The sequence below is a fragment of the Zonotrichia albicollis genome, chromosome 16, assembly GCF_047830755.1.
Source record: "Zonotrichia albicollis isolate bZonAlb1 chromosome 16, bZonAlb1.hap1, whole genome shotgun sequence".
Lineage (NCBI taxonomy): Eukaryota > Metazoa > Chordata > Aves > Passeriformes > Passerellidae > Zonotrichia > Zonotrichia albicollis.
The window spans coordinates 638,312-664,751 of record NC_133834.1 but is presented as its reverse complement, the minus strand read 5'-3'; the positions used below and the strand labels follow the sequence as shown (position 1 = coordinate 664,751).

Genomic DNA, 26,440 nt, shown 5'->3' with positions numbered 1-26,440 from the left:
ATGTGCCAGTAATTGATGCCCCAAGCTCGGCATAGAGCTGGCACAGCAGCAGCACCCTGGGGTAGCTGCCCCACACAGGGAAACACACATGGAGATGGATGTTCTGCCCATCCGTGCCTTGTCCTGCATCGCCTGGGGAACCACTGTGTTCTGCTGAGAGTGCCTGGAATTCCTGTGCGTCACTGGGATAAATAAAGGCTGCATCCATGTGTGGGACCTCACTGCTCCCCAAAATCCCCAGCCAGGAGGGCGTAGTGAGGTGGGGCTCATCTCCCCTGCCATGCTGCAGAGGGAGGACAAGAGGACGCGGCCTTACACGGGAGGCTCAGATTAGACATTAGAAATTGATTTTTCACATTTCAGGTGGTCAGGCTTTGGAAGGGCTGCCCAGGGAGGTGGTGGAGACCCCATCCCTGGGAGTGTTTGAGAGGTGTCTGATCTGGCACTGGGTGATGCTGTTTTGGGGTTTAGGGGTTACGGTGGCAGTGCTGCTGAAGTAAAGATCTCCTCCAGCCTTGATCACAGAATCTCCTGAGCTGGAAGGGACCGTCAGGCATCACCCAGCCCAGCTCTTGGCTGTGCAGAGGACACCCCAACAATCCCCCCTGAGCATCCCTGGCCAAAGGCTCCCGGAGCTCCGGCAGCCTCGGGCCGTGCCCATCCCGGGGATCTGGGCAGTGCCAGCACCCTCGGGGGAAAGAACCTTTCCCCAAAACTGACCCCAAACTGCCCTGGCACAGCCGAAGTGATGATTCCGTGACTCCGTGACCCGGACGGGACCCGGCCCGAGGCTCCCGCGCTCCCAGCCCAGAGGAGCGGCCCGGGACGGGCTCGGGGGCCCGCTCCATGCCCCGTTCCCTGTCCCTGTCCCGCTCCCTCCGTGCCCGATCTCCCCGTTGCCCCGTTCCCGCTCCCCCGTTCCTGTCCCGTTCCCCCCGTTCCTGTCCCGTTCTCCCTCTCCCGGCCCCGCTCTCCCCGTTCCTGTCCCGTTCCCCCGTGCTGGCCCCGCTCCCCCCGTTCCTGTCCCGTTCCCCCCGTTCCTGTCCCGTTCTCCCTCTCCCGGCCCCGCTCTCCCCGTTCCTGTCCCGCTCCCCCTTCCTGCTCCCCCCGTTCCGCTCCCCCGCTCCCGGCCCCGCTCCCCCCGTGCGGGCGCCCCGGAAGCGCGGCCGGGGCGGGTTCGCTTCCTGCGCGCGGGGCGGGCGGGCGGCGGCGGCAGGAAATGGCGGCGGAGCTGCGGCTGCAGCTGCCGGGCCCTCCCGCTCCGCAGCGCCGGGCTCAGCCCGCCTAGAGCCGCCGGCCGCGCCGGGCCCGCGCCGCAGCCTCCGGGACGGACTCCGAGCACTTTACATACATGAGGTACCGGGGCGGGCGGCGCCGGGCCGGGCGGGGAAGGGCCGGGCGGCGGGGCAGCCCCTCGGAGCTGCGGCGGACGCGATCGGGCTCGGGCTCCCGCGGCAGCGCCGCCGGCCGAGGGGCCGCCCGGAGGGGCCGCGGCGCCCGCCCGGAGCGGGGTGTGCCGGTGCCCCCGCCCGGGCCGAGCCGTGCCCGCCCCGGCTCCGAGTTGGCTCTGCGGGGCCGGCAGCGCCCGGGGCCGCCGGTGCGGCACGGAGCGAACCGGAGCGGCACGGAGCATCCCGGTGCCGCGCGGAGCGAGCCGGTGCCGCGCTCGGAGCGCGCTCGGAGCGCGCTGGCGGCTGAAGTGATGCAGCAGAATCGTTTTCCTTAAAGTCCTTGAGACGGCGGAGTGCGGGCAGGGCGCGGGGATGGGTGCGGGGCGCCGGGGTGCGGATGGGCTCCGGTGGCCGCTGCGGGCGCAGCGATGGTGCCGGGACACACCGGGCTGGCACGGGCAGGGCTGGCTCGGGCACGGCCCGCCCGCTCCCCTCGCCCGCCCCGGGGACGCCGCCGCCCGTGCCTGCTCTCCCCATCCCTCCTGACCAGCCCACCTGAGCTCCCTGTGCATCCTGACCCGCACCGGCTCTATTTTCCTGCTGCATTGCTGTTGACATGGAAACCAATACCGCTTTCTGTTGCAGAGAATTGGAAGCTAAAGCTACCAAAGAAGTCGAAAGAAAACTAAGCAGGTAAGAGACTCATTTAAATTCCCTCCCACTATTTAGATGGAAAGGTGGCCTAGGGCTAGGAGTAGTTGTGGGCTTTATCGGGAGCTTTAATCTCTTGTTAATTGTAAGGATAAAAAAAAAAATCTGAACTTGAAAACGCTGTCAATTGCACGGGGAAATAGACAGCGTTTGAAAACGCTGTCTATTGCAAGCTTAGTTAATTCTGTAGGCTAAACACCTTTTTAGCTGTTTTTTTTTTTTTGTTTAACTACTTCAGATGTTTAATACAGTTTATTTAATAGGGGAGGTTTTTGAAGAGAAAAATAACTTTTTTGCACTAAGTTGTAGTACCTAAGAATAACTGGAAAATGAATGAAGAGTTTGGGGTTCTTTTATACACTTCAGCCAAATATTGTTTGGAGGAAAGACAGTTGTGCCAAGAACTGCATTAAACTCTCTGTTGCCATATAACTACTGCCTGTGCCTCTTTTGCCATGAAGAGTTACCTGGTGAATTTCCTGTTTACGTGTAGTTTTCAGAATGAGAGATTAGCAGAATGGGCTGGGGAGTTAACTCCTTAACTCGGGAGTTCAGGGTCACGTTGAAGGAAGAATTCTGTGCCTTAAGGTGTATCTCTCTGTGTTTAAGCAGTTGTTTCTCCTGCACCGTTTGGTTTTGGTCAGGTGACTCCCACAAGTATCCGCTCTATGGGTTACATTCTTTGTTTTCAACTTCTGTCCTGCTTCCTTTTTGGGTTCTTTTTCAGTTAGACCTTTAAAGGCCTTTTGCTAGTGATCCGTTAAAGGGGTTTCCACTGGGGCCGTTTGAGATGTGCCTGAACCCTGAGTATAGCAGATAGAATCTCAGGTTTGGTGCCCTGCTTTTTTCCCTCTCTCCTGAGCCCGAGCAGTCTCCAGCTTCCAGGGTGAGCTGTGATTGGGCTGTGGAATCTGAAAACTGCTTTGCTCCCCCCTGCTCTCAGTGCGTGTCTTCCTTTGGTTTTTTTATTTTGCTAATACACTTGATGATGTGTAATCAGTGAATGATTTTCCCCACGTTGTTGTTGAAACGCAGGGAATATTTGGGGTGCCTTTGGCACGCTGCTGTTAACCCACAGCGTTCAGGGACTCGCTGCAGTCGCCGTGCCAGAAGTGATTTCAGAACTGTTATTCAGAGTGACAGAGTGCTGAGTTCAGAGCACTACTTGGTGCCAGTCGTTGTAAGTCAGGAGATCTTCACGTTTTTATGACCTTAGCAGAGATCTTGTCATGCTGGCAGGCGGTGCCGAGAGTGAGGGGAAGTGAAAGGAAACCACAGCGCTTCCAAAATTCGGTGCTTGGAGAGTAAATTCTGCTATGGAACGGGTCCCGTGCCTGTCTGACACAGAGGAGTATGTTTTATTCATTTAAAAGGTTCTGAACTGGTTTGAAGTTCACATTAATGCCCCGGCTGGTTTATGTTTAGCCAGGGAGCTCTCGTTGTGCGAGCACACAGCTGATAAACCATGGCATGCCTGCGCTGGGTAGACCTGATTAATTGTTTTACAGGGGTAGAGCTCAGCAGATAGCCCTCGTTCTTCCTCCAATGTCATTATTTACTGGCTTATTAAATTTGCAGTGACCTAGTGGAACTGTAAAAGAGCAAATATCCTTTCCTGGCAAGGTACACAGACCTGTGCTAGAGTTTATGTTAATCTCAGATTTCACAGTGTGGATGTAGACTGTGAACTCCACGGGATGTTGGCTTTGTTTTGTGTTCTGAAGTCACTTCTGGAGTTTATGCTTATAAATTAATGGGTAGCAAATACACTTTTTAATCTTGCTGGGAATATTGGCCTAGACTGTGGGTTTGTGATAGGAAAGTATTACAGCGTTCAGTGCAGCTTGCTTATCCCATTGGAGTGATTCCTGTTTCACACTCAGGATTAGCATTTGGCTTGTCTGGCCTTTTGGAAAAGAGTCCTCATTTCCTGTGTTCTCTCTAAAATTCATATATGCCTGGTGCTGTGCAAATATTCCTGGTCTCAAAAATCAGCTTAGCGCATGACTGGCGACAGTGATTAAATAAATCCATCCACACTCTGTTGTGGCATCATGTTACCGATTAAATGTCACCTGATCAGCCACAGCAAGAGTGTCTGCTCTTACCTGGGGAAATCTAAGAGTTAAATTTGGTTAAAATCAGGACTGCTACAAATCACCATTTAGTTCTTCTGATTTAAGGAATAACTTTTCAATTCTGTTTGGTAAACAGGGCTTTCCTGCCTCATTTATGTGGAACTGAGAGAAGGTAAATATCTGAAATACATTGACAATCATGTTCCCAAACCCAGGGCTTTGGCTGTTGCTTCACAAGCATGCAAACCATAGGGAAGAGTCTCCATTGCTTCCATTCACGTGTGGTTCTGCCCACCTTGGCTGCAGACTGGCCATGTGCTGGGAGAGCAAGCTTCTCACCCCTAGCTTCCATCCATGTGCTCTGTAAACTTATCCCTGTACAACCGATTTTTGTGCCTTCATGTAATAATAACTGCCATATTTCTGTGATATTTTTCTTATCTACTGCAGGGAAAACATAGAGCTGGCCCAGTGATAGAGACATATAAACCAGGGAGAAATGTAGTTGTTTCTGTTGATGTGTAAGCATTTGATTTTCTGTTGGGTTTCTGGGGGTGGGTCCTTTTCCTGATAAACTTCATATGGAGAGATATGTGCTGTGCAAAGGGAAGAGTTCATTGCAGAGAAAACATTCTGTTCATGCTTTCAGGACCTTTACAGACACTTGGGTAAATGACACATCCTTTCCTGTTCCACAGACACCCCTGAGGCTGTGCAGGGCTGCCAGGTGTGCCCGTGGGGTCCCTTTGGTGCTCCAGGGGTGCAGCAGCAGCCCCTGTGCAGCAGCAGCACTGCAGCAGCAGCACTGCAGCAGCCTGAGAGGGGCAGGTTGCTGCTGGGCTCGAGCAGCTGACTGTGGAGGAGCAGTTTAATCTGCCTTCCTGGTTCCTCATTTGTTACAGGAAGATAGGGATTGTTTATGGCTGCTGCTGGAGTCCTGCGTGGCTGGATGATAAACTTCTCGGGAAGGAGATCTGTCTTTTGTCTGCTTGCGTAGCAGCAAACATCTTGGGTGAAACTCAAGGGCACAGCCAGCCCCAATATTCCAGAATTCTGGTCCATTTGTAGTCCCTGTATCATTCTGATGAGCTGTGTTAGGGAAATGGGAAAGCTGAGTGGATTCCAGGTGACTGGCATGGCAGACATGGTAGGTAGGAGTCTGTCGCTTCACCTTTAGGGTGGAAATTTAAAGACCTGAGGTATTTAGAAGCAAAAAAGAAAGTAGCTGATACACATTTTCTAATTAATTATTCATTGAAGTATTTTTTCCCAGTTTTTAGCTTGGCAGCACCTCTCCTCTCTGTTAATAGCTGGAAAGAACACACACACACACACACACGTCTGGAAATGAGTGGGTTTGTTTTGTTCTCACTGCCTGAGGCTCTCAGTGCTCCCAGGAACACGCTGGGTGGGTTCAGGTGCCAGAGCTTTTCCATCTGAGGCACTGGCAGGGTTTGTTGGGATTATTTTGTTAACTTCAAAGTACTCATGTCTGTTTCATAAACTCCAAGTGCTCCTTTGGTGTAGTGTGCTGTTTTGTGGATGGCATTGATAAAGGATGGTAGGATCCCATTTTAATCGAAATACACATTTTATAATTGATTTTTGTGGAATGCTGGTGAGTAGGAAAGCTAGCTGTTGGTTTTTACAGAACCTGAGAAATCACGTTCATTGGCAACTTTATGTAATTGTGTCTTTTCAAAAAAATTGAGAGATGAGGGAGCTTGTAGGTCAGAATGCAGAAGATTTATCAGTCTCAGGAGCATTTGAAAGTCTGTGTAGAAGATCAGCTGTAGGCTGAGCACGTGGTGCTGTCCTTGCAGAACTGTTAAAGATCTTTCAATGCCTGATACTTACCTGTAGCTACCTGGCAGTGTTCCACCTGTAGCACTGCAAGTTAATTTGTAACTAGAAGAAGAGAAAATGGTAGAAAGGATTTATTTATTTATTTATTTTTAAAAAATTTAATATGTCCATCACTGGAAATTTTACACTGGTTTCAGAAGCTGCTGTGTATAATCACTTCTAATTCTTACTTGTGTGTTTGCTCCATACCTCTGTTCATCCCTCCAGTGATGAGAGCTCACAGTTCTTGCAACCATCATTTTCTCAGTGTGGGGATAGAATTTTGATTTTATTGTGGCAAAACATATTGCACTTTGATAAATTGTAACAGCAAAGATAGCAAAGCTGCACAAACATTAATTACTTCATCCTCAGCCTGTCTGCCAGGGGAAATGTGGGTGAACTCGATTTTGCTCTTCTGCAACACAAGAATAAAGGTTAACCATGTCTGTTTCAGCCCAGGTATTTTTACAGTGCTAAGCTGGAGCTTTAGAAATTAAACATTAATAGTGCTTTTTTTTCAAGAAGTAAAGTAATAAGTGAAGCACGTTTTGATACAAATATTACCTGAAATGTTTGCAGTTAGAACATGACAGCTTTTTCCTTTCTCCACTTCAGAAGCCAAATAACAAATCAGGCCATACAAAAATAAAATGCCTTGTGCTGTCTTGATAACCTGTCTTAGAAGACTAAAAAGTTGGTTTTGTTTCTTTTAGTTTTTTTAATAGTTTAATTGAGGAAAGCATTTTAGTAGTTTGTTGGTATTTTTTCCCCCGTATACAAAGAAGAATTGTGCTGGGGTAGTACACAATTGGAACAAAAATTTTCTGTTAAATAAATAACAGTAAATATTTATCTGACCCTCGGTCTGCTTAAATTTATGCAGATAACAGCAGCTTCTCCTTGCCCATCTTCAGAGCCATTAAATGTGCAGTCTCTCCTGAGATCAAGATCCATTTTCATTTTGCCTCACTTGAAAATAAAGCACCTTTCAAGTTAAGCTGTTGAAACCGGAGGCCTTTGTTCTGTCTCCGACGTGGATTTCCTATTGCCGGGGTGTTTTATTTTCACTTGATCTAAATTGAAAAATATGGTTTGCATTTCTGCTAAGGCCGTTTAACCTTGAGCGAGCTAATCCCGTTACCCAGGAGGAGGAGGAGGAGGACATAGGCTGTGCTCTGGTGGAGGCTGGGTGTGTGATGGGGAATCACAGAGCTGTTTGTAAATTCACCTTTTCCATGGAATGCTCTGTCCCTGCTCCTCCTGGGCTAGCTGATGGGCAGCGTGCTGCTGCAAATGCTTTGGCCACACGAGGTCCATGGATTAAAGCTGCCAGGGGCAGGGGGAAGCCCAGCAATGAACCTGTTCATATTGGTCACACAGGGTCCATGGATTTACAGGTGTGGGGGAAGCCCACAAAGGAACCTGTTCATGTTGGCCACACAAGGTGGTTTGATTAAAGCTGCCAGGTGCAGGGGGAAGCCCAGCAGTGAACCTGTTCATGTTGGCCACACAGGGTCCATGGATTAAGGCTGCCAGGTGCAGGAGAAAGCCCAGCAATGAACCTGTTCATGTTGGCCACACAGGATCCATGGGTTAACATGTGTGGGGAAAGCCCAGCAGTGAACCTGTTCATTTCCTGGCTCTGTGTGGTTTCCACGAGCCCGGGTTGCTGTGGTGGTTCCCGTGGAGCTGCTGCTGCTCTGTCTGCAGGAGCAGGGGGCTGTGAGCCCAGGGCATAAATGGGAAATGCCACGTTCCACTTCTGCTCCTCAAGGAGCAGTGTCAGAAATGGAGCTTGTGATGTGTTCCAGCAGAGGCTGGAGCCGGAGGCAGCAGTCCCATCACCTGCTGGCTGGTGAGAGGGCCCTGCATTTCTGTGCTGGGGAGAATAAAGGAGACTCATGCTTCCAGCTGTCAGAAATGGAAATTCGGGTGTCCTGCTTGAGACTCTGATGACTTAGGGGGCAAATGTGAATTTTTGTCTCAGGTTTAAGTTTGTGTATGAGGATGGTGAATAGGCCAGTCTTACTTGAAGTGTTCAGTTTTCAGGGAAGGGCAGGGACGGGAAGGGCTTTGCTGTTGCTGCTTAGTTGTGCCAATTGGGTTAGTTTTGCTCTGAGATTTGATGTTATAGTGGTAATTAATACCCTTAAAAACTCATAATGAACTATAGGTGGATGGTTTTTATCTAGAGAATACCTAGAGTTCTGATCCTAATCGTAGGGGGGGCTTTATGTCTCCTAAGTTTGCTTTGTAATCTAAAATCTGTTTGTCTTGAAAAGATAAAAATTGAATTGACACAGTGTCAGAATTTAGGAGTTCTGTTGTTCCTATGTGACAAAAACCCAGTGATGCTGTGGTAGAACATTCCAGAGATATTGGTATGTTAGTTGTTAGCATCTGTATTCCCAAAGTGAAATGTAATTGTGTTGATTTAACTGTAGCAGGATTGATGAGGTGGGTTTTTTTTCCTGTGAAAATACTACTTTGCATTCTGCTTGCTGTTGAATGTGCCACAGCTTTCTTCTAAAAGCAGAATGATTTTTCGGTTAATGCAGTTTTGGCATGTGACAGGCTGAAATTTGTTGCACAAAACAAGTGCTGGTGGCTGCCCAGGTTGTTGCAGCTGCTGTGGCCCAGCCCAGCACTGGGTTCCAAGGAGCAAAGCAGTGTTCTGCTGTGAGGGGAAGGGGCTGTGCCCGAGCTGGGGCTGCAGGACGGGGCTGGCATCTCCAGGGGCTTCGCTCTGTGTTGCTCCACACCTGGTGCTGCTCTCCAGTTCAAATTGCCTGTCACAATTTGGATTGTCCCAGATTACCCAAACCGAGGGTCAGCATCACCAGCATCCCCCTGGTTCCAAATGCTCAGGGCGGGACAGAGCTGGCTGAGGAGTCACCTTTGTAACGCGCGGATGTCACTGCAGGTTAATCATTGCCTCACGCTTGCACAGGGACGAGGGATTGCTCTAAATGGAACTGGAATTGTTTCTGCACTTAGGTGTCTGACCCCTTAGTTGTCCATGAAATCATTTTGGAGACCTAATTGTGAATGCAAGATTGCTTTTGCAGTGAGATGTCCTCGGTGGATCTGGCAGCCAGCTGATGGAGCTGTGATAAAATGCAAAACAGCCACATTGTGTTGGATGGTTGTGATTCCTCTGGCAGTGCAGGGCTCTCAGAAATAACACTCCTGGCTAATTATTTTGCATACCTTAGCACATCAGAAGCCCTTCTTTCTTTAAAAAAGTAGCTGCTACTTGCTTTCTGTTATTAGAAAATCTCAAAAGCCAGAACCTGGTCAGTGGAAGCTGATGCCTGCACTCGCTTTGAAAGGGGCTTGAGCTGAGTTAGAAGTAGAATTAACTGGTTGTTTATATATCGAGAAAAGTAATGAAAGTTTCAGTACCTGTGGACTATCTTGTGGTTTAATACATTCAATTTGCATTGCTTCTGACAGACTATCAAACTATCTTATTTAAAGCTGGAGGTTTATGGGTGCTTTGGGGTTAAAACAGAACCAGCTCAGTGTTTCCAGGCAGACACACACCGTGCAGTCACTGCCCCATGGTGACACTGTTAGTTCTTTTTCTCCAAAAACCTTTGGAAATGTGTTTATAAGCAGCACGAGCTGGGCAGAGCTGTTCCTGCTCAGGTTTGGGCAGAAACGCTGTGGTAATGAACGAGTGTCGTTAATTACCGTTCTGAGTTTTGGTTTCACTTTTGCCCAGTTACGGTTTCTCGGAGAGGGAGCTCTGAAATGGCCCTGCTGTGCCAGCTGTGCTGTGCCAGCTGTGCTGTGCCCCTGCCGTGCCAGCTGTGCCAGCTGTGCTGTGCCCCTGCCCGCCCGGGGTGGTTCCTGCAGAGGGCTTTGGGATGGGGCAGAAGCACAGGGGTTTGTGGCTTTGGCTGCCTGCAGGAGCACTCCAGGCTGCCATGTGCCACAGCTCAGTCACTGCATTCAGGGGACACCAAACAACATCTGGATTTGCTGGCTTTTGAACCAAATGTAAGCTTTGGGAGAAAGAGCTCCTTACGTGCAGCGTGACACCACATCTGCACTGCAAGTCCTGTCACTGGCGGCTTGCCCTGACAGTGACAGTCCCTGCAGAAATAGGATCCAATTAAGAGGCAAAATTCCCCAGTTCCTTTATGTCACTGTGAAATAATTGTTCTAAAATGAATCTAAGTGTGTACAGATTGTATTTTGGGAGAGTTAATTGCAAACTGTGTGGTTCAGGGATTTAGTGCAAGAAGAGGAAGAACAGTTGATGGAAGAAAGGAAAAAGAGAAAAGAAGACAAGAAGAAGAAGGAAGCTGCTCAAAAAAAGGTATGTGGAGCACTGAGAATAAACCCCTGTGCTTGGAGGTGACTTGTTTCATCACTAGTAAAAACAAGTGTTCTCTTATTAATTTAATGTCTTAAATTTAGCTGTGCTGTCAGTTATTTAGAGGTAACTGACATAATTGAGCATTGTAATTGGCTCTGTGTAGTTTCTTACAAAACTAAATTTTCATCTGGGGTGACCCTTCTATTTCCTGATGGTCAATTGAGGCAGTCTCAGGTTTGTAGCACCTCAGTGTTAATGTATTTACTAGTAGAATAAAAGTGCCATTTTAAGGCAGTGGCTTTCAACTGCATCCTTATTTTAACATATCTTACTCTTCAGTATGGAAACATGCCATTATTTGTAGTAGGGAATAACAATTTCATAAAAAAGAAAATATTGACAGCAAAGATGTTTAGGAGTGGAAATGTCAGAGAAATGCTTGTAAATACTTCAGAATCCCTGTTTACTGACAAGATCCTCATCATGGCAAGGCATTTTATCCTGTGATAAACTTTTATTCAAATAGATCTCTCATCTTGGCCACAGTACAGGTGTAACCAATGAATCTTGCAAATGAAAGCCTTGAAGCTTTGGCATTTGCTCTCTTATTCTTTTCCATTTCCAGGTCACTCCCCCTTCCCTGCCCTGTTCTGCAATAAAAGTGGCAGCAGCTCTTTGCTTCCAGGCACAGTTTTTAACTCACTTAAAACATCTTAATTTGCAAGTTTAATTTGGTCTGTTTCATGTAGTTATCTTTCAAATTAATTTTGTCTTCTATAACATTTAAACAGCTTTTTAAACATAAGGAATAATAGGCCTGGGTTGGTTAGAGAGAGGCTTCTGAAGTAGATAATTAAATAACTTGAAACCATTTAAAAAGAGGAAAGTCAAAAGCTAATGTTGCTTTATGAAGTCGTATGTGTATATGTGGTTTCTCTCTTATCTGCAGAAATCACTGACACTTCTTTTTTCTTGTTCTAGGCCATTGAACAAAAAATCAAAGGTAAGTTACTTTACAGTTAGTTCTACTCTGTGTATTATTTCTGGGCTTTTAAATATGTTGAATCAAATGTTTCACCTGAAATCTCCTCCCAAAAGTGACAGACGGGACCCTTGAGATTTCAGCTGCACTTTTTCAAAGTGACCACAAAAGTCTAGAAGAGTATCAGCACAGGGTTTATCCAGGGATTGGAGTTGCTGATCTTCCTGTTTCCCATTCTTATTTACTGACAGAGCACCAGGCACAGACATACACCTGAAGTTCCTTCCCTTGCTTGCTTTTTATCTTCCCCTTTTTGCTTTGATTGAAAAGTGCACCAACACTTCAGAATAACTGTGCATAGGATGGGTCTGTTGGAAACTTAATTTAAGATATTCTAAGTGCAGCTGGGATTGGGAACACTTGATGGACAAGTAATTAATGTGTCCAGTAATTAATGTGTCCTGTTTTACTCCTGCATATGAAGGGCTCACCCTGCAGAATGATCAGGGTGCCAGTACCCATGAGCTGTAATTTCAATATTCATGGCAGGTGGGAGCACTGTGGTTTCCTGGGTGTTTGTGGGGTTTGTAGGGCTCTGCATCCCAACCAGCTTCTGCAAAGGGGAAAAAAGCTTCTTTTCACTTTCTCTTGAGCTGGAGATCCTCTCCTGTTGGTTGGGAAGTGCCCAGTAACTGCTGAGGTGGCTATGTGGAGTGCTTGCTGAAGTTTTCTGGGAATGCTGGTTTAATTTAACACTTGCTGGGGCAGTGGCTGATGCTCCAGTCCTGCTGGAAGGGATGGAGCTGGGAGGCAGGGGGCTGGCAGGGGCACACTGTGCTGGGAACAGGAGGGGCACTGGTGCCCCTTGCCAGGGTGGGTGATGAGGAACGTCCCAGCTGGGGAGGGGAGAGGCAGGCTGTGCTCAGGGCACTGCCCTGGGGCTCTGCAGCGCCATTCCCAGCTCTGCAGCTCCATTCCCAGTCTGCAGCTCCATTCCCAGCCCTGCAGCTCCATTCCCAGCTGTGCAGCTCCATTCCCAGTCTGCAGCTCCATTCCCAGCCCTGCAGCTCCATTCCCAGCCGTGCAGCTCCATTCCCAGCCGTGCAGCTCCATTCCCAGTCTGCAGCACCATTCCCAGCCGTGCAGCTCCATTCCCAGCCGTGCAGCTCCATTCCCAGCCGTGCAGCTCCATTCCCAAGCACCATTCCCAGCTGTGCAGCTCCATTCCCAAGGCTGCAGCTCCATTCCCAGCTGTGCAGCTCCATTCCCAGCTGTGCAGCTCCATTCCCAGCTCTGCAGCTCCATTCCCAAGCTCCATTCCCAGGGTTGCAGCTCCATTCCCAGCTGTGCAGCTCCATTCCCAAGGCTGCAGCTCCATTCCCAGCTGTGCAGCTCCATTCCCAGCTGTGCAGCTCCATTCCCAGTCTGCAGCTCCATTCCCAGCTGTGCAGCTCCATTCCCAGCCCTGCAGCTCCATTCCCAGCCCTGCAGCCCCATTCCCAGGGCTGGCCCAGCGTTTCTGCATGCAGTGGGTGCTCTGGTGGGTGTGCTGCCATGGGAAAAGGACCTGGGCTGAGGGGGAGCGGTGGGTTTGTGGTGTGGGAGGCTGAGAGGAGGGAGCTCCTGGGGCAGCTGTGCTGCTGCACTGGGGCACTGCCCTGCCTGCCCAGGGCTCGGTTTGGAAAGGGGCTGCTGGAGGCAGAGGGGCTGCAGGAGGCTGTGCAGCGCTCCTGGGGCTGCAGGCAGGGATGGGAGCTGCTCTCTGTGTCCCTCCATCCTCTGAGCTGCCTCTGGCTGACCAGGGCTCCCACTGAAATCCATTGGGAGTTCCAGGTTTGTCTTTGGGCACGGGGCAGCAATTTAAAATAAAACAAATTAAATAAAAGTGCTGGAAGACTATTATAATTAATAAATGCTCTTCATTTGTTTTTTAGCATGCCCGTTTCCAAGCAGTGCATGGAATTGTGTTTGAATACAGGCTAAGGGTTGCTTTTGTTCTGTAACTCCTGCCATGAGGATTGTGGGATCATAGACCAGATTTACAGAATTATGAAGATGTCTGGGTTTGCTCTGAAGTGATAGATCATGTCTGAGCACTTTGCTGTGTAATAACAAACACTGGTGTGCCCGTTTGACCCTGTGCTTGGGCTGCACTGGCATCACAAGCAAAGGGCTAAAAATACCCTGGACCAGGAGGGCAGGAATTCTGCTTGGGAGGCTCCCCAGTGGGAATCTTCATGTGGAATGGAAACGTCTTTCTTCTGAAGGACAGAGTAATTAAACATTCATTATTATTATTTTTTTTCTGCCTTGAGAGAAAGATTCGCTGATGGAACTGTTAAGTTCCAACTTTATGGTGTTGGAATTATTTAAAGGGTATTTCATAAAGTTCAGCAGGAATTTAGAGTTGTCAGAGAAACATAAACTGGCAGTGCTGTGGAAGAAAAGATACCATGAGATGCAGATACACAACTTTTTGCTACAGTTTCTATAGGAACAAAATCCGGAGCTTGTGTTGCACATGTCTCTTGCCTTGTTTCACCAGTTTTGCCTCCTTGTGTTCAGGATGCAAATTAATGTTTCATTAGTTTCCAAGTTTCCATCACGTTAATGTCTTAAATAATTTATTCTGTGCATGAGCTGAAGATAAAATACAAGAGTATAGGATCTCTGAATAATTCAGAATTATGTGCCTCTTTCAGAAAAGAAGCTGGTTAAGTGCTGGGGATGGAAGGGAGGGTATTTCTTGGTTTAAGTGTAGTTTGGACAGCTCCAAACTGTTGTTTTATCTAAGGAAGAAATGGCTGTTGTACCAGCTGAAGCAGCTCAGTGTTCCTGTAAAATGACAAGAGCCTTCCAAGGGAGTTTGTGGAGCTGGGGGTTTTCCTGTTCAGGATTGGGAATTAAAGTAATGAGAAAGATGCTAACAACAACGTTTCTGGTACCAGGAGCAATTTAATACCATGGTACTGCAGTCAGAAATGCACGTGTGGCATTCCTGCAGATTTCAGGGATTCTGACCTGCCTGGTTTGGTCCAGCTGGTGTCATTAAAGGAGGGAACAGAGCTTGGGACAGCTAGAGGCCAGTCTGTTAGTTGCTAAGTGGAAAGTTTATCTGTTTGTGCAGCAGCTGCACAGCATGTGCCTTCCCAGTTCTTTTGAACCAGGTTTTCTAGGAAAAAATAAATATAATTCGAGTTTTCCTATTTGTTGAAAATACTGTAGAATTGTCAGTTGTAGTGTTCCTCTTAGGATGGCAGAATGTGTCCTTGTGCTGTGTTTGGAGTTGAGCTGTTGGATACAGACAAGTCAGTGCATTATCCCAAATTTCCCAGACCCTGCAGACAGCCCAGTGCTGAGCCCTGCACTTGTGTGCTGCCGGGTGGGAGCTCAGAGGGGCTGAAATGCCCTGTGCACACATGGATGTAATGGATGGAACTGTGTGTGCTCCATGGTGGGAGCTCAGAGGGGCTGAAATGCCCTGTGCACAGTGGGATGTGTGGATGGGGACTGTGGGAGCTCAGGGAGCTGAAATGCCCTGTGCACACATGGATGTATGGATGGGGACTGTGTGTGCTCCAGGGCTGAAATGCCCTGTGCACACGGTGGGATGTATGAATGGGGACTGTGGGAGCTCAGAGAGGCTGAAATGCCCCTGCACACATGGATATATGGATGGGAGCTGTGTGTGCTCCATGGTGGGAGCTCAGGGGGCTGAAATGCCCTGTGCACAGTGGGATGTGTGGATGGGGACTGTATGAGCTCGGAGAGGCTGAAATGCCCCTGCACACATGGATATATGGATGGGGACTGTGTGTGCTCCAGGGCTGAAATGCCCTGTGCACAGTGGGATGTGTGGATGGGGACTGTATGAGCTCGGAGAGGCTGAAATGCCCCTGCACACATGGATATATGGATGGGGACTGTGGGAGCTCAGAGGGACTGAAATGCCCTGCACACGGTGGGATGTATGGATGGGGACTGTGTGTGCTCCAGGGCTGAAATGCCCTGTACACACAGTGGGATGTGTGGATGGGGACTGTGGGAGCTCAGAGAGGCTGAAATGCCCTCTGCACACATGGATGTATGGATGGGAGCTGTGTGTGCTCCAGGGCTGAAATGCCCCTGCACACATGGATATATGAATGGGGACTGTGGGAGCTCAGAGGGGCTGAAATGCCCTGTGCACACAGTGGGATGTATGGATGGGGACTGTGGGAGCTCAGAGGGGCTGAAATGCCTTGTACACACGGTGGGATGTGTGGATGGGGACTGTGGGAGCTCAGAGCGGCTGAAATGCCCTGTGCACACATGGATGTATGGATGGGGACTGTGTGTGCTCCAGGGCTGAAATGCCCTGCGCACAGTGGGATATGTGGATGGGGACTGTGTGTGCTCCAGGGCTGAAATGCCCTGTACACACAGTGGGATGTATGGATGGGGACTGTGGGAGCTCAGAGGGGCTGAAATGCCCTGCACACAGTGGGATGTGTGGATGGGCAGGAATTGACGGGCAGTGCCCAGCGCTGGGCTGGCTCTGCCCGTGGGGCTCAGGGGAGCAGCACGGGCTGTCCCTGCAGCCCAGAAAGTGCCACTTTCATTGCAGAACAGAGTCAACTGAATTGCCCAGTGAAACGGAAAGTGCTCTAAAAATAGCTGGGTGTGGAATTGAAATCTTTGACTCATATTTCCCACCTTGGAAACTTCTTATGCTTGTTCTTCTCGGCGCAGCGGGATGGCCCGAGTGCATAGACCCTGCTGGGTTTGTCGGGGCTTTCGCCTGCCTTACTCTGCTTTTCCTGACTGGAAAACCTCTCCTGCTAGCTGCCGGGTCCGGGGGGTGACTGCAGGAATGCAGGGGACGGGCCTGCGGCCGCGCAGCGCCGCGGGAAGGGCGCGCTCACCTCCGTGCGGATCTGCAGGGGTTAAAGCCTTGGCAAACACGAGATATTTTCCAGAGCAGCTCTCCGAGCTCACAGCTGCGGCCATTTTTCCAGCAGGAAAATTCTAGCACTACATCTTAGGTGTGTGTGCGAGAGCCCGAGAGGAGAGGCAGCCTTGGCTCGCAGCGCTCGCAGCCGTGCCGGCCGGGACATGCGGCGCAGGGCGCGTTTTGGGGCGCAGCTCCCCGGGGAGGCAGCGGGGCCCTGCCGGCCTGGCGCCGCTCTTTGTGCGGGGCACCCGAGCATCTGAGCTGCCTCCGTCCGCGTTAAAGTTCCTCAGGCAGCTGCCATTTTTTATTGGAGGGGGAGCGCGGGTCCCCTGCTCCAGGAGGAGTTGGCAGGCAGCTCCTGGAGCAGTAAAATGACACCATGCTTCTCCTCCATTTTCTAATGAAATCTGCAGAGTGGGAAAGCAACACAAGTTGGAAGCGTCTTTCTTTGGAATCTCTCTGTAAACTGTAACTCCACCATCCCCCTGCTCTGAGGGTTTGCAGCAGGTTTGTTCTTTATGAAAATCTGTCATTTTTAATGCTGGTTTCTGTAAACTTGCTGTTGCTAGTCAGTTAACTGCGATAAACCGTAAGTTTGTTAATACTATCTTTCTGCCTTAATACAATTCAAAATAAAATGCTGGTGTGTAGAACGAACTTTTATTAACAAGCGACTAGTCTAGAGCAAATTAAAATATTAAGATAATGATTTAGGGGTGCTGGAATTCATAGTAGCCATATTGGAATATTAATGTGTTATTTAGCCTTCTGAGAAGTTGTGGAGCAGAAAATGTTGGACAGGGAGAATTTTATAGCTCAAAACTTACTCTGTGGTTCTCAGGGAAGCAAAGACAAGGGAATTCTATTGCACTTTGGATAATTTCAGTTGAAAATTAGCATATAATTGTGGACTCTGTATATTCTGTAGCCTAGCCCTGGGACCTGGCAAGTGTGTTACACAATTTGCTGCTATCATAGTAGATAGAGTTGCCATGTTTGCTAAGGAAACAAATGCTTAGAATCTATGTGAAATACAATATTCATGAGCTGTTAGAGAAGTGCTGTTGGTGCTGTGCCTTAGGGCTGGCTGGGCAGCGAGTACCTTGTTTATTTGTTGCACTCCTTGATAGTCAAAAAGTGATTTGAGTTCCTGCAGGTCCCTTGGGGTCGGTTCTAACACACTTGGTCTTAAAGCAGCTTTAATTAGGAGAGCAGAGTGCTGGCAGGGTGTCCGGGTGTCCGGGGGTGTCAGATGGAAATGGTTTCACTGTACCCCCAGCAGCAGGAGGGCAAGAGGCAGGGAAGGAGAAGTGGCTCAGTGTTACGGGGTGCTGCATGTTGTCCATTAAAATCTCCTCAGCAAGGGCGTTTGTGTTTGGTGCTTCAGGTGGCAGAGGAAGGAAAAGGACTGGCGCAGTGTGTGCCACAGGCTGCAGGGGTTTGTGTGTGTGTGTGTCCTGCGTGGGGCTGTGGCCCCAGCGCTGCTCTGGGGCTGCACAGGGGTCTCTGTGTCACTCTCAGCTCAGCTCACAGCCCTGGATGTGCTCCGGGCTCTGAAGGGTCATCCTTGGCACCAGCTGGGGCAGGGGGCACAGGGAGAGCACCACAAGTTATGGTTTGGGCACTGCTCACACAGCTTGTGGAGTGTGAACTAACGTGGTTTCATTTCAGAGCCCCTTGCAGTACCTGGACACAGAAAAGTTCAAAGTCCTTCTGCATGCAATTGTCAACAAATTCTCAGCAATTTGCTTAAATAGCGCTTCTCCCCCCCTTCAGGGCTTAGTCACTCTCAGTTACTTTATTTATAATGCAAGAAATTTTAGAAGCACCAAATGAAATAGATTTGTTTAATACTATTTCCTACTTGTGAAGTTCAGTTTTGAACCAGAAGTCAGAATCACAGTTTGTTGTCTCATTATGTTCATCAAAATATTTTGCGAGGAACCAGTTGCCTTCCCTTAGCATAGGGAACAGCTTAAATTGAGGAAATCTGAAGTGGTGGTTGTGATCTTTATCAACTTCCCAGTTGATCTAATAGCCTTTCAATACCTTCTATTCCCTGTGCTCTGTACAATAAATTGAGTTGTGTCCTGGCCTTTCCTCTCCTTAATTCTGTGCCTCTGCTGTGAGCTGGGAGAGCCGTGTCCCTGCTGTGCCCACAGGAGCTGGGGGCCCTGGAGGGGCAGCTGAAATTGGGTGTCCTCACCCTGAGGCTTCTGCCCACCCACTGTCAAACAAGGTCTCCAAAGTTTTTCTTTTCTGCTTCCCAAAATGCAATATTCCATTAAAACACAATTCAGATGCTGATTCTTCGGTGGTTTTTTATTCTAAAGGCTTCTGTTTCATGTTTTTCAGAATACGTAAAGTAGAAATAAACAGAGATTATATCATAAGTAGCACTGACAACATTTAAACAAAAGCTCGAGTTTGTTTTTGTTTTTTGTTGTATTCCCATGACTCGGTTCCTGAAAGTGAATGATAAAATGGTCTTTAAACATATTTAAAAGGTTTTAAAAGCCCCTGAAAACTACACTCTCAGTCGTGCAGTAACATTATTCCTGGTGCTGAGGGAGGTCGTGGTCGAGTATTGAGGTATCTTGGGAAGTTGCACACACACAATAAATATTGACACTTAATGCATATCTCATGCGAGGAGTTTGCAAAGCACATTAACATATCAATGCAGCGAGGGGGGCAGAGCTGCCCTGCAGCAGCAGCAGCAGCAGCAGCAGCAGCAGCAGCAGCAATGCCACAGCAGGAGCAGCAGCAGCAGCAGCAGCAGTGCCACAGCAGGAGCTCAGAGCCCTCTCTGCCTGCCGAGCTGTGCCCAGCCTGCCCCTGGGCTTGGTGCTGCCTCTGCCCGTGCTCTGACCTTCCCCTCGCCCTGCTGGGGCCGTGCTGCTGGCTCTGGCATCATTGGCAGCTGCACTTGCACATTTGGCATTTTCCCAGTGCCAGCGCTGTCCTGTGTGCAGCGTTCCCTGTGCTGGCAGCCCTTCCTGCTGGCAGCAGGCACCTGAGGCCATGGATAGCTGTCCCTGTGCATGGTGGGCTCCCTAAAGCAGGGAGCCCTGAGCAACATGTCCTGTAGGTCCTGCTTGCCCCTTGTTCTTTTGGGGCCAGGCCAGAGCAGTTTTCTATAGGTAATACTTAAATGGGAAACTTTATTTTTTAATACTTGAACATTTTCTAAATAAAGGTTCAGTGCTGAAATAAAGTTTGTAGTGCTGATTTGTTGGCAAAGGCTAGAAAGGTGGTTAGTGGCATCCTGTAATGGAGATAACTTGGTTAGGAGTGATAGCAAGGCATATTCCTGCTTCCAGGTCTGTGCCATGAAAGTCATTGAGGGATAACAGAGCTTTTCCTCGGGGATGAGTTACAGCTTGAATCACAAGAAATGCTGCCATTGCCCCATAAATAAACACCTCTAATAATATTGACTTAGTCTTCAGTTTTTTCAATTGCTGTTCACATGAATAACTTTGTCCCACTTTCTTTTTCCTGGGGGTGGGGGCAGTGCCAGAACAAACCAAGACCAGTGTAAGCCAGCCCCAGCCCGTGACCTCCAACGGCACTTCCCCAGGAACCAGCACTCCCAATAATGCCAAGCGGGCCCCAGCCAGCAGCCAGCAGCAGCCCTTGCCTCGGTACCCTCCTCGGGAAGTACCGCCGCGATTCCGACACCAGGAACAGAAGCAGCTTCTGAAACGGGGGCAGCAGTTACCAGGGATAGCTGCGAACCTGGGATCCACCCCCAAGGTGTTCAACGGCCAGCCAGGAGGCAGCACTGGCACCAATAACCAGCCCGTGACCAACGGAGAAGTGCCCAACAGCAGCAAAAAACAGCCAGGTGAGGGCACTGCCTTTTCCTTTAGCTAAAATTGAGTCACTTAAATTCACTATCAGGGGAGTATTTCAGCCAGCAGTATTTGAACTTGCGCTGTAAGCTGGAGCATGAGGAGATCCTTTCCTGTGTCAGAGGTTGGCAGTGAGTGTTGCAGGGTGGTTTTGCCTCTCTGGGCAGGTTGCACATGAAGCTCAGCCCCTGTCTCAGGCTCTGGGCAGCAGAGAGTGGCAGATATGGCAGGAGCAGGTGGTGGTTCCAGTGTGGCCTCTGCTGTGCTGCACATTCCCTGATTTGTGTTCAGCACTATCCCAGCATGGCTGTGGCACAAAGCACCTCTGTTGCATCCAGTTTTGGTAGAGGCATCCCAGAAAGAAGGGTCTTTGGGAGCCATCCTGGGGATGGGCTGATCCCCCAGCCTGGGCAGCAGGAGAGGGGCATTGTGCCCCACTCAGGTGAGAGCCCAGCTGCAGAGCTGCCCTGGCGCAGCACAGGGAGGGCCTGGAGCTGCTGAGCCAGGCCAGAGGAGACACAGAGGGATGGAGCAGCTCTGCTGGGAGGACAGGCTGCGAGAGCCTGCGGGAAGGATGGAGAGAGGCTGTTTGCAGGGAATGGAGTGACAGGGCACAGGGAATGGCTCCCACTGCCGGAGGGCGGGGATGGATGGGATATTGGGAAGGAATTCCTGGCTTGGTGGGTGGGCAGGCCCTGGCACAGGTGCCCAGAGCACCAGGGGCTGCCCCTGGATCCCTGGAATGTCCCAGCCAGGCTGGACAGGGCTGGGAGCAGCCTGGGATGGTGGAAGGTGTCCCTGCCCATGGCAGTGGAACTGAGTGGTCTTCAAAGCTCCTTCCAGCACGTTTCTTTATGTGATTGAACAGCACCTTGAGACTTGGCTTTCATTTTTAACTTCATACCTGGAGGTCCAGCCAGGGTACAGCTTGTTCAGGATATCAGAATTGTCTTTTATTGTCAGGTCAGAGTTTTTCTCAATTTTTTCACCTGAAGCTTGGTTGTATTACAGAATGGATCCACTTATACCTTTACTGCTATTTAAGTTCAATCATCTTTTGTTATTTTGGTTTGTTATGCATTCCTTCAAACAGTCTTTTAAGAAAGGTGAACTTGCCTGTTACATGTGTAGGATGTGCTGTTCAGTGACTGCACTAACATGCAGCTCAGTTAATTTTACAGGACAATAATGTCATTTATTTTTGTCTGGAAAAAAGTAACTTTCTGTGAGGGATCTAGCATTTCAAAGGGGTTTGGTATTAATGCATGCCAGTGCTTAATACTTTCTTATTTTTATCCTTGTATTTACATTTTGATATGTACGTAGCAGTGGTGATGTAACTTTTTCCCACAAATAGTTTCTTGTGTGACTTTACTGAATTCCCAGTGTTTCTCAAAATTAGTGTTTTATAGACTACAAAGGATGTGACTCTCAGCCCTTTTAGCAAATAAAAAAAAAAGAAAAATAATAAAACACTGAAAATAGCCTTAGTATTTCAAGTTTGAGTTAAATTTTGAGCTGTTCTGATTACTGCCTCTTGAAGAAGCAGGATTTAAAATGAAAATAAGCAAATCACTGAAAGCAGTTTATCCATGAGTCCTTGAGGAATGTTTCCCATATTATTTTTTAGACTTTCCAGTGTTATTTCTGTAACATACTGATAGAACTCTTTGCCATTGCAACAGGTAATTTTTAAGTAGCTTATTTTATTTACTTCACCTGTATGATGTTGTTCCTGTCCCTAGTGGTGTTTAAAGCTACCTTTCATTAAGGTGAAACTTTTCCTGCAGTATGTATGCTCTACTGGCCAAGGTGTGTAGCAAGGTGCTTTAAATAAGAGTGGTGATTTAAATAAAAATTCACACGTAAACTAAATTAAGAAGTATTACTGCTTATACAACCTATTAAGTCTCCTAGCAGTATGCAGAGGATTTGTGTGCTGTTCTCCATTGTACTGTGAACACCAGCCCAGTGTTTAATTAGCTGGGTTCCCATTTGTGCGCTGCATTTGTCCAGGTTTGCTGAGTGTTCTGTGGTTTGTGCAGCTGTGGGCAGTGCCAGCAGGTGCCAGGGCTGCCTGGGGCAGGGGCAGGGTGGGCTCTGAGCCGTGCCCTGCTGGTGTGGGTGCTGTGTCCAGCGAGCTCAGGGTCCTGCAGGGAGGCAGGGCTTGGCCACATCCCTTTGTCACCTCAGGACAGTGTCTGTGCTGGCTGCAGCTCCTGCCAGAGCTCTGTTCCTGATGTTCTGTGTGTCCCAGGAGAGCTCAGAGCTGCCATCTGAGGCTGGGCACTCGGCTCTGCCCTCTTGGTGCCATGGGTGTGCCTGCAATGTCTCCTTCCCTGCAATGACCAGGAATAACCGCGGGTTTGGATGTGCTGTCATGTTCTTTCCTAAACACAGACAGGATGATAATGGAAAGGCAGATGATTTTCCTGTGCTGGGTTTCTGTTTCAGGCTCTGGTCTGGCACTGGTGAGATGGGGGAGGCCCCGTCCAGCAGGGCTGATGTCTCCTGCCACCTTTGTGCCTGAGAGGAAATGCAGTTGTCATTTGCCTGTCTCAGTTTCACTCACTCTCCCTGCTTCCTCTCTCAGCCTCCCCCAGCAGCCCCAGGTACTCTCTGTGTTACCTCTGGAGTGCAAAATCTCATGACATTTGGCAGATCTGTTGCTTGCATAGACAGGACATCCATGGATAAAGCAATGGCTACTGGGATTGATCTGTATTTTAGGGCTAAAGGAAAAACTGGGGCTTCAGGTGTTCAAGTCAGAATTGCTGGAGTTGGGAATGGCTGTGGGTTTGTGTGTAATTCCTGAAAGGATCTCTCCCCAGTTCAGCTGTGTTGGAATGGTTTGGTGGGTGCTTTGTAAAAGCCAGGTAATGCAGGCAGATACTGCTGAATTTAAACTCTTTAGTTGCCCTGGGCAGACTAAGAATTTAAGTTGTTGGTATTGGAGAATTTTTTAATTATAACAGTGGTCTAAACCCCATCTCTTTACTTGTGTTTTGTGTGAGCAGTTGTCTCCTGTTTGGAAAATCAACATGCTTTGTCCAGAAGTAAAGCTGAAGAAGGGCTAGGCCTGTGGGCTGGGTTTTTCCTGCTGTTTTTAGGACATTTGGTGTGTTGTTTCAGTAGAGACACATAAATGAAGCTCATGGCTTGTAGTGCTTCTGAAACAGATCCAGGCCAGTGCCAAGATGGTTATTTTTAGAGCTCTCCCTAAGTAGCTCTTTATCAGGACACTTCCATTCCCAGTTTATTGTTGTCTCCACTGACGTGCCCCATGTGCAAACTTGACACGAAGGGCAGGGTTGGTTGGTGGTGTTTGCTCACCTCTGCTCTGGAACACCTTGGAATAGACATGATGGAATGATTTATCATTACAAACTGAAATATTCCCAGCAGTAACTGCTTTGGCTGTGGCCAGAGCTGAACAGGAGAGCAGGACTGGGCTCCTGGCAGGGCTCCAGTGTGGATTCCTGCCATCTGCCTTTGTCCTGGAGCATCTCACAAAGTTGTGTCCCAACCAGAGCCCTTGGGAGCAAAAGGTGCCCCAATAACCTGGGGTGGTTCTCAGCTGTTGGGGGACTCGGGGAGGAAGGAGCAGTTGGGATTTGCTGTTGGTAATGATGAGGGTTGGATTCATTGGGGGAACATTGCCTTCAGTGTAACAGCTATGGTGTCCAGCTGTAGAATTGTGGGTTTGAAAGATGAAGTTTGTTTCTGTGGAGGGGCACAGGGGACGAGCAGGGTGTGAAGGGGGCAGGTGATGGAGTGCTGTGCACATGCTTAGGTTCAGTCTGAGCTGGGCCATGCTCAGGTGCTGCTGTTTGCAGCAGAGCCCTGGCTGGGAGGTGCAGCAAATGTGCTGTTCAGAGAGGGGAGAGGAACTTGCTGAAGTTTCAGGGCTGGCTGCTCAACTTCTTAGTCAGTGCAGTCCAAAATGAACTGGTTGTGGTTTCCCTGACTATATCCTCTTTTAAGGACACATGAAATTGGTTCATTAAATGCCAAATGTGTAACAAGGAGGTTGTAATTGAAATGTGTCATAAAAGCAGCAGAATTGCAAATTCTCACATCCCCAGGCTGAGTTTGTTGCCATGTCCCTGCTCCCTGTGTGGGGAACGTGATTCAGAGCAGACAGACTGAGCTGGCTCTGAGAGAAACCTGTCCTGAAAAAGGGGTCCAAGGACTGGGTTTACAGCACTGAGTGCTGTGGGGACTGTTCTCTCATTTGCTGAAGTAACACTTCTGTGATTTTCTTGCTTTTTTTTTGTAGGCATGCCTCCCATTCGGGACTTGGTGAGCCACTCCCCTAACCAGTCAGGTTAGCTACTTCCATCTCACCTGCTTTGCACTACGTGTTTGTGGTGGTTACATGTGTCACACAGTTTTGTCTGATTTTTTAATTTTTATTTTTGTTCTTTGCCTTATGCTTTTCATTGGCATGGGTGTGTGAATGATTGCAGTATACCTTCTCTGTGCCATCGCATACTAATTTGGTTTAACATTTTTAATTTTCTAATTAAGTCAGAATTCATACTAAGAGTTTTTGTCACCTTAGCATTAAGGTACTGGGGTTTTTTTTTATGTTTATGCTTCCATGCTGACCTGCCTCTTATGGTCTGTGCAAGCTTGTGCTTCCTATCAGAGACATGTCACACTGTGGAGGAAATCATGTCTTGATTGTTTGCTAAAAGCTCAGGATTGTATTTACTAAAATGCATTTGTTCATAAGGCCCAAAGGTGCAGTGATTGCAAGGTATGGTATTGACAGCCTGGGGTGCCAGGTGTGCTGGAGCAGAAAAAGGAGGCAGAGGGTGCAAGATTCAGGTATTTCTTAATTTACGCTTCTCAATCCTGTTTATTTTAGCCCATGTGATGACAAACTGCTTTTTAAAATACGTACAGTTTTTTGCAAATGTTTCCTGCAGGATAACTCATAGCTGGAAAGCATTGAATTAAAAATTACCGAAAGCAATCTTAGCAGATTACCGAATTTTAAGAAATTCGGGTTTGTGTAAATGTTTTTTTGTCAAGGATTTAGGCAGCAAAAGTTCAGTTGCAACTTTAAATAGTTTTGGGAAGAAAAGCAAGAGTGGGCTGTTCTGGCTCCCTGTGCTTGCACCAAATGCAGGGTGTTGTCACATGTCATTTTTCAGTTTTGAGGGTGTTCTGTGGTCCCTGCCAGATACAGAAAGTCAGAGTTGGTATCTGCTTGCTCAGTGTTTGTATCCTTGGTCTCTGAAGTGCCCGAGCTGGGGAGGTTCAGGTGGGAATGTTCCAGAACTCATGCTAGACATCACTAACACGTTTATGTGCAGGAGAAGGACTGTTGGTCCAAGTAGTTTTGTGTTTAATGGGAGAAATCAGCTGAGTGGAAGTTAATCACTGCGTGCTGCTTGTGGATCAGCTCTGCACAAACAGCAGCTAAATTCGGGTAACAGAATTGGGATAAATACAGGCTTTCTTCACGTGTTCTGCTGCTGTGCAAATCAGAGTTTGTTTTACCATTTCCCTGTGACTTGTAGTCCTAACCTGTATCTCTCCGTGCTGAATCCAGGCTGTTTGCCATCTGTGTGTTGCCTTTGTGTTGCTGTTAAAGGGACGCTGTTCCTGGGATGGTGTTTGTGTGATCAGGATCTTGTTCTGTGCCGTTGGTTCTGTCTCTCCCAAGAGCACACACAGCTCCTTGATCAGTCCCTTAGTGCAGGTTAAATGTCCTTTTATGAAATACCAGGGAGGGAGCTGAAACCCTGACGTTTGTTGGGCGGTTGTTCAGCCGTGGCAGTGTTCTCGTGGTGCCACCCGAATGGGCTGGCTCTGGGTTTTGCTCAGCCAAATCCTGGCTCTCCCAAGGGTGCTGGTGGCTCTCCAGGACTGTGCATCTGTCACACACCATCCCAGCGCTCTGCCTGCCTGCCACGGGCTGTGCCACTCCTGCTGCTCCAAATGCTGGGCCCCCATCCTCGTTCCTCACCGTGGTGTGCCAGGGGAAGCTCAGCTCAGTGCCAGGGCTGAGCTGCAGTGGGTGATCCCTGCTCTGAGCCCGGGTCTTGCACTCAGTTCTGGTTCCCTGTAGGATCAGTAATATTGATATTGATGAAAAGTTAATTAAAAATAGGCTTGTGCATCAGTGCATTCTGAAAGCAGAACTTCAGATGGGTCTTGTGCTTTTTGTGCCAAGCTGTTGCTGTATAAAGGAAAATACCTTGAATAACTTGTACTGAAGGCTCCTATGCAATGTCTGTAACAGGGGTGGGAAGGTGTGTGTTCTCTGGCTGCTGTCACACAGCACTTGGTACTGCTGGGC

The 26,440-nt window shown here is 48.8% G+C and overlaps 1 protein-coding gene across 9 annotated transcripts in view; it reads left to right on the top strand.

Annotated features, from left to right (window-relative positions):
• Nucleotides 1-1,168: 1,168 nt before the first annotated feature.
• TNRC6A (trinucleotide repeat containing adaptor 6A) overlaps nucleotides 1,169-26,440 on the top strand; it is a 42,340-nt gene continuing 17,068 nt past the window's right edge. For 4 of the 9 annotated variants that reach the window (XM_074552559.1, XM_074552558.1, XM_074552555.1 and 1 more), the window contains exons 1-7: nucleotides 1,169-1,356; nucleotides 2,037-2,084; nucleotides 4,317-4,352; nucleotides 10,265-10,355; nucleotides 11,337-11,358; nucleotides 19,788-20,120; nucleotides 24,407-24,454. In XM_074552559.1, coding sequence (XP_074408660.1) covers nucleotides 1,352-1,356; nucleotides 2,037-2,084; nucleotides 4,317-4,352; nucleotides 10,265-10,355; nucleotides 11,337-11,358; nucleotides 19,788-20,120; nucleotides 24,407-24,454 — 583 coding nt within the window. In that variant the 5' untranslated portion in view covers nucleotides 1,169-1,351. Of the gene's footprint in view, nucleotides 1,357-1,992; nucleotides 2,085-4,316; nucleotides 4,353-10,264; nucleotides 10,356-11,336; nucleotides 11,359-19,787; nucleotides 20,121-24,406; nucleotides 24,455-26,440 lie in introns of those variants that run through there. The other 5 variants (XM_074552562.1, XM_074552560.1, XM_074552557.1 and 2 more) reach the window with 3 other exon arrangements.